The sequence below is a fragment of the Calonectris borealis genome, chromosome 1, assembly GCF_964195595.1.
Source record: "Calonectris borealis chromosome 1, bCalBor7.hap1.2, whole genome shotgun sequence".
In the NCBI taxonomy this organism is placed as follows: domain Eukaryota; kingdom Metazoa; phylum Chordata; class Aves; order Procellariiformes; family Procellariidae; genus Calonectris; species Calonectris borealis.
In genome coordinates this window covers 203,832,336-203,844,534 of record NC_134312.1, presented here as the reverse complement: position 1 = coordinate 203,844,534, position 12,199 = coordinate 203,832,336, and the positions used below count along the sequence as shown (strand labels likewise).

Here is a 12,199-nt window from a genome sequence, read left to right as displayed (position 1 = left end):
CAGCTATTGTTGGATGATTTCATTACCTATCATTTATTATATATATCTTTTAATTATTAACTGCAATATCGCAAGACCTCTGGCAGCCGCTCTGGGGAACTTCCAAGGCTTGAAAAGAAAAATCCAAAGGCACCAAAAAGAAGGGCCTACACACAAAAAAAGCTCCATTATTTTTCCCACCTAGGCAAAAAAAAAAAGAAAAAAAGAAAAAAAAGAGGAAAAAAAAGAGAAAAGGCGGCGGCATAGGAGTAGCGAAGTTTCCCTTTCATTTGCTCTCTCTCCTTTTGGCATGAGTGCCTACAAGCGCTCAGCGCTTCCCTGCTCTCGTCCCTCTGCTCCATCTTCTGCCGCAAACCCCGACAGCGAGGAGGGGGTCCCGTTCCTCCGTGTGGCGCGGGGCGCTGAGCCCCCCGCCCTGCCCGTCAGCCGGAGCGCCCCCCGGGGGGTGGGCAGGCCTGCCCGGCCGCGTCCTCCCGCTCCGCAGCTGCTCAGCGCATGCAGATACGCCCTGCCACCTTCATTAATAATAATTGGTACTTAATAACACCCGCCCCAGCCGCGGGAACGATGGGCTGCAGCGGCCGTGCCTCCCCCGCCCCGCGCAAAGCCCGGGGCAGCGACCTTGCCTGGCCCTCTCGCCCTACGCCCGCGGCACAAACTTCCGCGCCGCTGCGCGCCCGCGGATGTGCGAGCGGCAGAAAGGGAAAAAAAAAACACAAAAAAACCCCATCGCTTTCGCGGTGACTGCGACCGCCGGCGCTGCAGTGCGCGCCCGAAGCCGCGGGCGGCTGCGCGGGGCGGCGCGGGGCGGCGCGGAGCGGAACGCGCGCGGCCGCTCCCCGCCCGCGGCGGTGCGGGCGGCGGCGGCGGTGGCGGTGGCGGCGGGGGGGGGGCGCACGGCGCATGTCCGCCCGCGCCGCGCCGCGCCGCCACTAGACGCTCCCCCCCGCCGCCAAACTCACCACCATCTTCTGCATGTGCAACATTTGCAGCCGGACAGAAACCGCTCCCCGGCGATGGAGACTGCGGGAAAAATCCGGCGCGGCGGGACAGCTTGCTGAAACGGCAGCGGCAACCGGGAGAGAGGCGGAGCGCGAGCGGGAGATAATAGCAAACAAATACTAAACCAAAAAAGAAAAAAAAAAGAAAAAGAAAAAGAAAGGAAGAACCCTCTCTTTTTCTCCCCTTTCCTCTTTTTTTTTTTTTAAATTCTTGATTTTGTTTGTAGCCGCCTCGTCCTCAATGCCGCTCTGAGCAGCGCCTAGCGAGCGAGCGGGAGAAGGCGAGACAGAGAGGCAAAAGAGAAGATGAGGATAATTTGCAGACAGCTTGTCTTGTTGTTTTCTGGCTTTTGGGGACTAGCAATGGGAGCTTTTCCTAGCAGTGTGCAAATAGGTAAGCGCTGCATTGGGCTGTGTGCGTGTGTCCAGGGGTTCAATCCTTTGCAAAGTGAGTTGGAAAGGAGGCTCTGAAAGCAGTTTGCAGATTTCTCCTCCACCACTCATCCCATTTCCCTGCTTTCACGAAAAATCCGCGTGTATCTGTATGTATGCCTCTCTGTGTGCGTGTATACATATATACGTGTGTGCGTTCGCGTGCGGTAGGGAGGATGCTTGTCTTTTGCAGAACTCATTCCAGCTCCGAGGCGTATAGGATCGGTAGAGGAGGAAGGGGCTCGGGGCTGATGCCCCTGGGCTGCTTCAGCCCCCTCCGGCACCCCCCGCTTTTGCCTGGCTCCCGGAGGGATGGCGAGTTACGTGCACCGGGGTTGCAGTAGCCGGCAGGGGTGGGGGGTAAAAGACAACGCTGCCCTTCTTTCCCTTCTCATAGTTGGAAAGTTTAGGATTTTATAGGTCTCTCCGTGCAGAGCTATGCCCCTTCCTCAGCCCTTTCCCATCGCCTCCTTCTTCCCTTCTTTCGGACGTGTTTCGGATGGGACGCAGCTATCTGAATTCTTTCCAGCTCAGCTCCATCACTGCATCATTTCTCGTGGACTTGTAAAGATGCTGCTAATAAGGCTGAGCTGCTCCCTGCCTGCACATGGCTGCGGAGGAGCAAAGTTCATTATATTCCTGTTCAGGGCAGATTATCCTACACTGAGTGGGTATTTTCTTTTTTTTTAATCCAGAAAACATTGTTCCCCTTAATCAGCCCGCCACTTAATGTAAGAGGCTGTTGAGTAGCTGATTTACCAGTGTGTTCGGTATCAGGGAGATGGAGGCTAAACACTTTCAAAGGTCACTGTAATCATGACAAATCTGGGTATTTATGTATGAAAGGCTGGAAACTGAGAAGTCAGAGAAGAAGCATGAATGCATCAGGGAGGTTAAAATCGATTGAGGACCATGATTTAAAGGCAGCGGTTGTGATTACGAATATGATTAGTTCCTTATCCAGTAAAGTCTTAGGACTTGCCTTACTGTGCAGCTTTGAGAGAGACAGTTGGTTGATGTTACAAGATAGTAAGTAGCTTGCAAATAATTCACCCTGCTTTCTTTGCTTTTTTCTTTTTTTCTTTTTTTTTGTAGGTGGTCTCTTCATCAGGAACACAGATCAGGAATATACTGCTTTTCGATTAGCAATTTTTCTTCATAACACCAGCCCCAATGCATCCGAAGCACCTTTTAATTTGGTTCCTCATGTAGACAACATTGAAACAGCTAACAGCTTCGCTGTAACAAATGCCTGTAAGTAAACATGCCATTGATCTGACCACCTTTGGAGTAAATTGCACTGGAAATAACAGGAAACCACATTATTGTCTTGCATTGGAAATACATCAGTGAGTTTGTCTTCAGTATAGATACCCTTTGCAGAAGAGCAAAAGGGGCAGCAATCCTTGTTGGTTTCTAACTGGAGCAAAATCCCCTCTCCTGCCTTCTGCTGACTAACCTGATGTGACATTTACTTTAGTGTTATTACTGTAGTTTCTTGCTTCCCAGTTTCTATGGAGATGAATTTTGTTGTTGTAAAGAAAAATTATGAATGTCTCGATCAGTCCGTAAACCCCACAGTGACTCTTGTTCGCTTTTGACTATTGTGTGCCGTGTGTGCATTTGAAAATATACGATAATATTTGTGCTCACAAATGCTTTTCTAATGGCTGGAAAGGCGATAGGGAAGCAGTGGTGTGCAGGATAATATATCTGAGTTGGTTGATGCTGCAGTTGATCTGGTGATGTCACTTGAGGCAGCCCTGCTCTTATATTCTAGGTTGTAAATGTCTCTCATCATCTCGTAATGCATACATCCTGTGGATATGTCTCTATGCATCCATACATTGGTGCCAAATCACGTTAGTATCTGATCTACTTGATTTCACAGACCACCTCAACTGGAACAAATATTTTCTTCCTACTATATATTTTATAGACACACACCCCCGCACACACACAGATGCACATACACCGTGAGAGAAAAACAGAAAAAGAAATGCCCTTACCAAATGAGGTAAAATTTACTCTTTTTTTTTTTTTTTTAAAAAAAAAACCCCACAGTATAATTAGCTGAACTTCCTACATTTAGATCACCTCAGGGTCTTTAGCCTTGGTTAAAACACATGCTGGATACCGCTTAATCTCTGAAAGTAGCAAAGCATTATTTCTATTTATCTTCATGTAAGTCAGGCTTATAAAAAGGAATTCATGTTATTATGTAAGACAGTGGGATATAGTGTGGCAAAGCTGAAGACTGTAGTAGCATTACTACTTTGATGACCGTATATCAGGATTCTGTAGGTTTTCCTCTGTGGCCTTTAAGTTTTCGAATCCCTCCTCTTCATTCAAGAGTGAATTGCCTCTGGAAGTAGATGCCCTAAGCAACATTGCTAAGCGAGTTTAAAATAGAAACAGACTGGAGAAGGTCTTACTGTTCATCGTGCCTTTAAAATATGTACTATGTTTCTTTCCGCTTTCTCAGAGCCATCTCTGTGGCACTTTTTAATATGTAAACATACCATGTACTGTGCAGTTCTCATGTATAATTCATTGAAGGATTGCTAAATTTATTTATACGAGTCTTTGGTGCTCCAAGTTTCAGATGACCTTGCCACCTTATTTAACAGGAAAAGCTTCTGAGCTGCCAAAATGGCTCCATTCATTTTATGCAGGAAAGATTGATGTCCCATTAAGTGTGAATTCTATATTAAGCAATGTATTAGTTGTGTTTAGCGTGAAAATCAATATCAAATTCCATAAGGAGAAAACATTTCAAAAGGTGCTTTGAAACGGGAAGGAATCAGATCTATGCAGGTGTAGTTCATTGAGAAAATATTACAATGCATGTCAACTTTTGCAGGCACTGATTATATATTCCATGAAGACAAATGACATAGTAGCTTTTTTAAACTTTCATTTTTAGTGAAAGAGGAGGGGACTATAATTTTTGTATATTGAAATCAGTAATTTTAGGTGAAGTCAATTATTTTTGATTCTGCCTACGCATCCAGTTCTACCAAATAATTTCCAAGGCTATTGTTACTTTTTGGATTAAGGGTATTGCACAGTATTTCCGTTTGAACGCTAGTGAGTTAATTCTGATTTGCATAAATTTAAAATTGCCAAAAATTGAACCACTTCTCTGTGTAACACTACCACCATAGATTCAAAAAGGGTTTGCCCAAAACTTTCTTCATTTAGGCTATTCGCAGCAGATTCTTCTCTCTCATTCCAACCACCTTAGGTTATGTTTACCTTTTGTTGTTTTAACTGAGGAAAACCTGTCCCCTTATATTTACCGTCATTTATAGAAATAGTGATTCATAACCTGATCCTTTTTTTTTTAACAGTTTCAGTTCCAAAGAGTTTAATGACTCAGAGATGATGAATCTTTACAGTATGGGGGGAGGCAAAGAAAGAGCGGGAAAGTAAATGTAGATGTTTATGTGTGTGTATGCTCATATAATTCTGTACATGTTTGTATTAAATAGGTGTAATCCTACAGGCCTTATTTAGGTCTGTACTTCCCACTTAAACCAACATGTATTTTTGCATTGGTCCAAGTTTGTATTTATTTCACATTTTGCATTCTCATGCCAGTAATCTGACTGCTGCTGCTTTTTTTAAACATTTTAATACTGAAGGATATTTTTTAAACAACAAATCTTCTCCTAATGAAATGTAGGCAAACTGACTGACAACTGAATGAACATATCGCATGTCCCTTAAGCTAAATATGAGCAGCATCCTGCAAAAATCAATTGTCTGATAGCTGGAGGACACCGGCTTCCATGTGATTGAATTTGCTGGCTTGACAGAGGCTTCTAAAGCGCAGATGTGTGAGATTTTCTAACCTAATTAAAGAACCCCCACCATCAGCTCTGAATTAAGTGATTTCATGGCAATATGAAATGATAACTCTTGCTGAACTGCTGTGAAACAGCGGCTTTGGATCTTGCTATTTGTGTAGAAATTACTCAGCACACACATCCCCAAATATACAGTACAAAAGTGTTAGAGCTGCTGGACTGAAATGAATATTCATGTGAGTTCAAGCATAAAACTCTGAGACATGACTGTTTCCCTCTATTTCTGTTTCCATTTGCTGCAGAGGTTACTTGTGAAGATTCAGGGCACGGCCCCTTGCATGTGTTAGGGACAGTAAACAGGCTATTTCAAAGGATTATGGATGGCACATTAGCAGGTAACTCACTGCAACATTGGAAAAACTTGAATATTTTTTTCTTTTCAGTAGATAAAAACATACAGCCAAATGTTCAGCCAGGAATACTTTTGGAACTGGAATAATTTTGTATATTCAGTTTAATATCTATCTTCTAATGGTTATCTTACACATTTTTGTTTTCTTTAAACAGGCCCAGAACATTAGTATTTTTGTTCTAAATCATGAATGCATATGAAACAGGTTGCTTAAGCAGATAGACTCTGCTGTAAGTTTGAAAAATTGATCTGATCTGTATCAGTTTGGAAATAGTCCTCTTTCTTTCCCCTTCCCATTTGCGTGTTTTATTTAAACTCTGTTCATTTCTTTTGCACTACATACATTATTCAGAGAATCTCTCTTACTGACAGAGAGCGCTGAAATTATTGCAAAACATGAATAGTACAAGATTCTTACTCATCAGAACACAATACACCAGAGCTGAAACATTTGACTATTGGCATACACTGGTTTGCACATTATAAGCAGGAAATTTTGCATGTGATTGGAAATCTACCTTCAGCTTGATTTCAGACGTTGGAGCAATGCATTGATTTTTGGAGAGGATTGTATATATTTATTCTTTAGCAGAATGGAAAATAATTTTCTCCACTCCATGCACCATCTGTATTACATTCCTATATCTCAGCAACGCAATCAACTTTAAACCTGCTTGCATACTTTTGAGAGGTAGCTCTGTGATTTTACAAAGAACTATTTGCCTTCCAGCTCTTGTCTTGTGATTGAGAATTTTTCTGTTGAAGTTTCAAAAATCCTTAATGTATAACCAGTCTTGCAGTTCTTGTACAGGATTAGGCTAAATGGGGAAGAAAAGAGATCGATTCAAGTCTTTCATACTAAAAGTAAAGCTTTTCCCTTTGAGTCTGTTTGACTTCATGTGTATTCTGAGATGAATATATTCCTAATAAGTGTAATTTGGAGTAAATCAGACACCCCTCTTGTTTCATCTTGTGCACAATTGAGTTCTTACCAGATTTTAATCCCAGTAGATACAAAACCCCAAAAATATATCTTTGTTTATTATGTGCGCCACTGGAATTAAAAATTTCCTACCTTGGAATAACTTTCCTCTTTTTCCAAGAGTTAGTCTCTTTGACTTTTATGCCCTCCGGACTCATGACCTGAAATTGGAGGGCCTGATTCTGCCTCACCAGCATGAATGTAGTTTCTGGGCAAGATCCACCAAGGTCGGAGGCAGCCCTGAGGGCAGGCGGGAACCTCCCTTGTCACCCTGCCCTCTCTGTGAGTCTGTCTCTGGGTTTGTGCTTGCTTAGTGAGGGGAGAAGCAATACCATTTTGGAGTTAACTTTTCTGCTGAGACATTCCGAAAGCTGGGGAAATAGACTCACATGTAGTATTGCCTTTATATTGTGACTATCTGTCATTTTACTTACAGCAGTTTCAGCTTTGATTTGCTAAGCTGCATCATAATGGGATTTTCATTACATTTGGTTATTAATTCTTCTTTATAATTACAACTCAATTTAGCAATAGGAGTTTAACCTTAGTTTAATAATCAGTGTCATTTAAAACCATGGTGTTCTTTATTTAGAAAGTGAGGTTTCATATAGCTGAATGGTATTTTGCTATCAAGAGCAGTACAGTATTCCCAAGGATGCAGTTTGGAGTATATTGAGAGTTACCATAAAGGCATACCATACGGTCAGGTTTGAACTGCAAAAGCAAATAGTGTGCCAGTTGGCTAGGAAAACGGAACTGGATTAAATCGTACCCTTCTAAAATAGGATCGATTATAAAAACGCATTTGAAATGAGTGTTTTGCTTTAATACATGGAGTTTATCTCAAGCTAGACACCAATTATTGAAAACAATTTTTCTCAAAATTTCTATTATTAGCACTTGCTGATGGAATCAAAGAATATATGTGTACTTGGGTGTCATTTGCTGTAAGAAGGATTCTGTATCTTTTTAAGATATAAGAAGATCCATATTCAAAGAGTTTGATAGCTCTAAATGTGATCTTTGTAAAATAGCTATACAGCAGAGAGAAAATCAACCATCAATAGCTCCAATCCATCAGAGTCTGGATTTAATTTTCAAGGTTATTGTTGGGAAAATAAATGATGGTCCTTTGCTGAAATATAGTCAGATTTCTTCAGTGAAAATTCAGAACATGCATTTCCCTGGCATGAAATAAGACTTTTGTCCTAGCATGTTAGTGGACTGGCTAAAACTATAAACCCAAAAGCTTTATTATAGGCTACAGAAATAATTTAATCTTCATTTCAGAGGATTAATAACAAAGATTGTGTTCCTTCATTCCTCCTGCAGAAGCCAACGCAGTGCAGTACTTCTTGTGTAGGACAAAGCACTTTAACAAGTAAATTAAATTGATTAACTTCAGCTTTATCATTGTAATCTAAGTTTGTATGCTAGTCAAAATAGCTCATGCATTTCATTTTTAGGTCTTGATTGTTTTGAGACTTGCTTGTTCATGAGAGAGGAAGCCGTCTGCTTTGATTTCTTAACCGTTTTAGATCCTGCTATGAATTGTGCAAGTTCAGATTGTAAACAGGTGAAGTTCCTTGAGTTTAAATGTGTTGGAACAAATAATCTTTTCTCATAGGTCTTAATCCTCAATATACGACTGATTTAAAGGGGATGAAATTTGTGTTACTGCAAAAGTGAAGAACGCCGTATGATTGCACCAGTGTAATTAAAAGGAAAAATTGGCCTCGTCTCTGGATTTCCATTCCTCTGGGTAGTTGGCTTGAGGCAAAGATTTTGGACTAGTACAGCACAAAATCTGCTCCTGCAACTTAGGCAGGCATACCTATACCGAATTTATGTGTTGGGACACAAAGTCAAAATAAACTATTTAATCCTGTGAAAATCAAGAATTCCTCTTCTGAATTTGTGAAAATAAATTTACTCAAGAGTACCTGATCACAGCGTCTTGTCTGGAAATTTTGGCGTTGCCTTACTTTTAACTGTTTTCTCAGAGGTTTTATTATCTTCCTTAATCTAGTTTGAGTTCTTACATAACTTTTGTTCAAATTTTTTTTTATTTTAAAGATCTTCCTGGCTTTTAGCAATGCTGGTATGCATTCAATTGTTTGTCAGTGCAATTATGGGTTGAGTACTTTTAAAAATTCTGTATCCGCAATGTCTGTTTTCAGGCACCCAAGTTCAAATAGAGAGGTTATCTTACATTTTGGCACTCAGAGACATTCTAGTATTTTCCAGAGTACTCAGCAGCATCTATCTTCCCAGTGGGAACTGCTTACTGCTGAGCACTTTGGAAAATGTGTCCTTATCTGTGTGGTAATACATGGGTCAACCGTCTTGTCTCAATAGTGTTACCTCCTTGTGAGGTCTCTGTTTCTTCCCTGTTCTTTTTCCCATAGTCCTGATGAAGCGTCTGCCTGACTTGTTCAAATAATTGCAGCTGTCTGTTGTGTTTCTGGTTCCTTACGGTAAGAAGATGGAACCAGAGTATCCCATACCCATCACTTTTGTCTTGGGAATGCACTATAAAGACCCAGCCCATCCTTTGTCTTCACCAGGTTCCTCAGGAGCTGATTATAGTTAAGCTTTATGTTGGACTCAAGGGGGAATACCTGGATACTTATTAAGGAGCTACTGTTCTTGCTGGGTTTTGGCCAGCTATGCTAACATTACAAATTCCAGTTCAAATATTGGCCCTTGTCCTGCAGTTCTTTCCCCAGGCAGAGCTGCCTGTGATTTAAATAGGGGCGCTACCTGAGCAGGGATTGCGGACTGGAGCCCATTATAATGAAGGAATTGTAGGAATCAGCTTTTTCGCAAGGTGAACAGGTTCTCATTCTTTCGTCTCATAGCTTGAATTTTTAAAAGTATTAAATTGCTTAACTCCTGTTATTTAAAAAGAAAAATCGTTTAGAAATTGGACCCCTGGTACATAATTGCCTATTTTAAAAGATTGTCATTAGGGCTACTGTTTTCTTGTGTTCCACAGGCTATTTCGGTGTTGTATTTATATGCAACCATTGCTCCTGAAAAATGCAGTCTTGTGCAGTACCTTTCTATATTCTAAAGCCATGGACACCATGAGCATGACTGCAGGTCTTTTTCTGGAAATACAAATAAAGCACAAGAGAAACAAAAAGCACTTAAATCTTTTCACCATTAGATTCTTTGCAGGGAAAGGTTTTAAACACATTTTGAAGCCTGATATTAAAATATGCCAGCTTTTAACTATTCATAACAGTTCCTCTGTTTCTCACTTGCAGACCCTCTGTGGGGTAGATCCTGTGCCATTTCTGCATGCATGCTCTTCCCGTTCCTTTTATGGTGTATTTGCATAGTACTCTCTTAAAACCATAAAATTTGAACTTCATTTTTATTTGCACATCACCTTTTCGTACCGTATGTGCGGTGAATATCCATCGAATAGATGTTTTAGGAAAGTTCACAGGTAGTAAGAGTTAATTGCTGAAAAGAATTGAGACTTTTATGCTTTGTTTGCCTCGTTTTCAAATCCATTTCTAAATGGATGTGGAATTTACATTTTCACATTGTAGTGCAAAAGGTGATGCATATGTTAGTATTAGAAATTATTATACAAAATAATTAGGAATTATTGTACAAAATGTTCTGGTTTTGTTAATTTCTTTCACAGTTATGTGTTACGCTTCATTTCCTTTTGTTAAAGATTTCACTGATATTACATGGCTTTTTTTTTTCAGTGTCAGGGTCAGATCTGTTTTCTCAGTGGGTAAAATGATTCGTGTCATACAGATTCAAGGTAGAGGCAGGGGAAAGAGAGGAAATTCTTGTAGAACAAAGAGAGTATAAAACATAGCGTATTATTTGTCCAGAAAAACTTCCTTTTAATATTCCTGATGCACAGTAGCAGTATTTCACACTACTAGTTAATGTGAGATATGGGTCTGGATGGTGCTGTGTTCAGGTTTGGAAAACATTACTGAATATAAGTGAAAAACACTTTATCAAGCATAGATTCATTCAGGTAAAATTCAGGAGTAAAAAGCTATAATATTAAAAAAAAAAAAAGCGCATGCACATCAGTCCACTTAGCCCTTTGTTTCCTCACCTAAGCTGATGGGGGAAAAAGGGACAAGACTTTACAGACCCACAGTCTCAGCAGAGTTGTGTAGGACCTTGTATTAGTGATTTCCTCCAGGTTTTCTGTGCGGATATGTCCTGGAGAGACTTGCTAATAAAGGCCTCCAGGCTTGGTCATTTCCATCTGCTTAAACTGAGAAGAGTGTTTAAGAATGGACTTTTCGGGAACACTGCAGCTGGGAGGATAATTTCCTTTGAAAAATCAATATTCACGTGCTCTTGACTTCTCACTTCTACTCCAAGTAGAAAGCATAAGCCAGGTAAGAAGCTGGCTCCTGGGGCTGTTTGCACACCCTGTTAACACTGTCTCTGTATCCAGCTGTTTGTATGGCCTCCAGTTGAGAGCTGGTCAGGGTTTTTTCTTTCTCAGGTCCTTTTTTTTTTTTTAAATCCTTGTTCAGTGCTTCTCTTGGGTGGTAAAAGCAATGGAGTAATACTTTAAGGGTTATGTTATTATATAGATAAGAATCGGAGTTGCTGTCTGGAGGCATAAGCGAATGCCCAAGGAAAAGAGCGTAAGAGGACGTTGGTGTATTGGGAGGACATGCGTCTGCATCTGTGGCAGGATTACATATGCCCCATGAAAGTGTGTGGCTGGCAGGTCAGGAGTAGTGCCATATGGAAGTGATCCAAGTTACAAGTCCTTACAGATGATACAGAAAAGATGTGAAAGCAGTCTAGGGCATGAAATGTTGTCTGATGGCTATAAGCATCAGTGCTTCAAAGAAGAAAAAGTAAAGGTCACCAAAATAAATGTAACAGTCACAGATTATTGTGTTCTAAGGCTAAATGTGACCATTTTGATGCCCCAGTCTGACCAATGAGATGCTAGTCAGCCAACCTCAATTGGTTTCTTTATCCAACCCATAATTTTTCTCCAAATAAATCCAGTGTTGAATTAAAGACTGGAGGAATCACAGGTAAATTGTCATGTCATCAACACATCATTTGGACATACCACCCTCTGTCTTTATCTGTGTTGAATGTAGAACTCATACAGAGTAGGCAAGCAGAAAAAAAATTGCCTACTGGGTTCGTTGTTGGTCTTTAATTTAGAGAGATACCATAACCAGCATGATTTGCATCCAGCCTTCACAGTTGTGCAGCTCCCAGAGCCCCCTGAGGTTTGTTCTGGCTGCATGGTCCTGTGTCTCGCCTGGGCAGAGGGCAGCGCGGGGCACCCTTCGTAGCAAGGCCTGTGCCCCAGCAAGACACGTACGGACTTACTGGGGCCTTCTTCAAGTTCCCTTGAAAAATACTTCCAGTGGACACAAATGGTGGGTTTTTTTCCTCTTCTAAGAAAGAACATCTCCTAAACCCACAGCAGGGAGTATGGCATGAAGAAATAGTAATATAAGCTTGGTAAATATGTTTAAAGACCATTAAGTGTGTTTTTGCTAACAAATGTGCACTAATCCCCATTATTTGTATT

General features: G+C 41.0%; 1 protein-coding gene across 3 annotated transcripts in view; it reads left to right on the top strand.

Moving 5' to 3' along the window:
• Positions 1 to 888: 888 nt before the first annotated feature.
• GRIA4 (glutamate ionotropic receptor AMPA type subunit 4) overlaps positions 889 to 12,199 on the top strand; it is a 248,677-nt gene continuing 237,366 nt past the window's right edge. For all 3 annotated transcript variants that reach the window (XM_075140077.1, XM_075140078.1, XM_075140079.1), the window contains exons 1-2: positions 889 to 1,395; positions 2,529 to 2,687. In XM_075140077.1, coding sequence (XP_074996178.1) covers positions 1,308 to 1,395; positions 2,529 to 2,687 — 247 coding nt within the window. In that variant the 5' untranslated portion in view covers positions 889 to 1,307. The remainder of the gene's footprint in view (positions 1,396 to 2,528; positions 2,688 to 12,199) is intronic.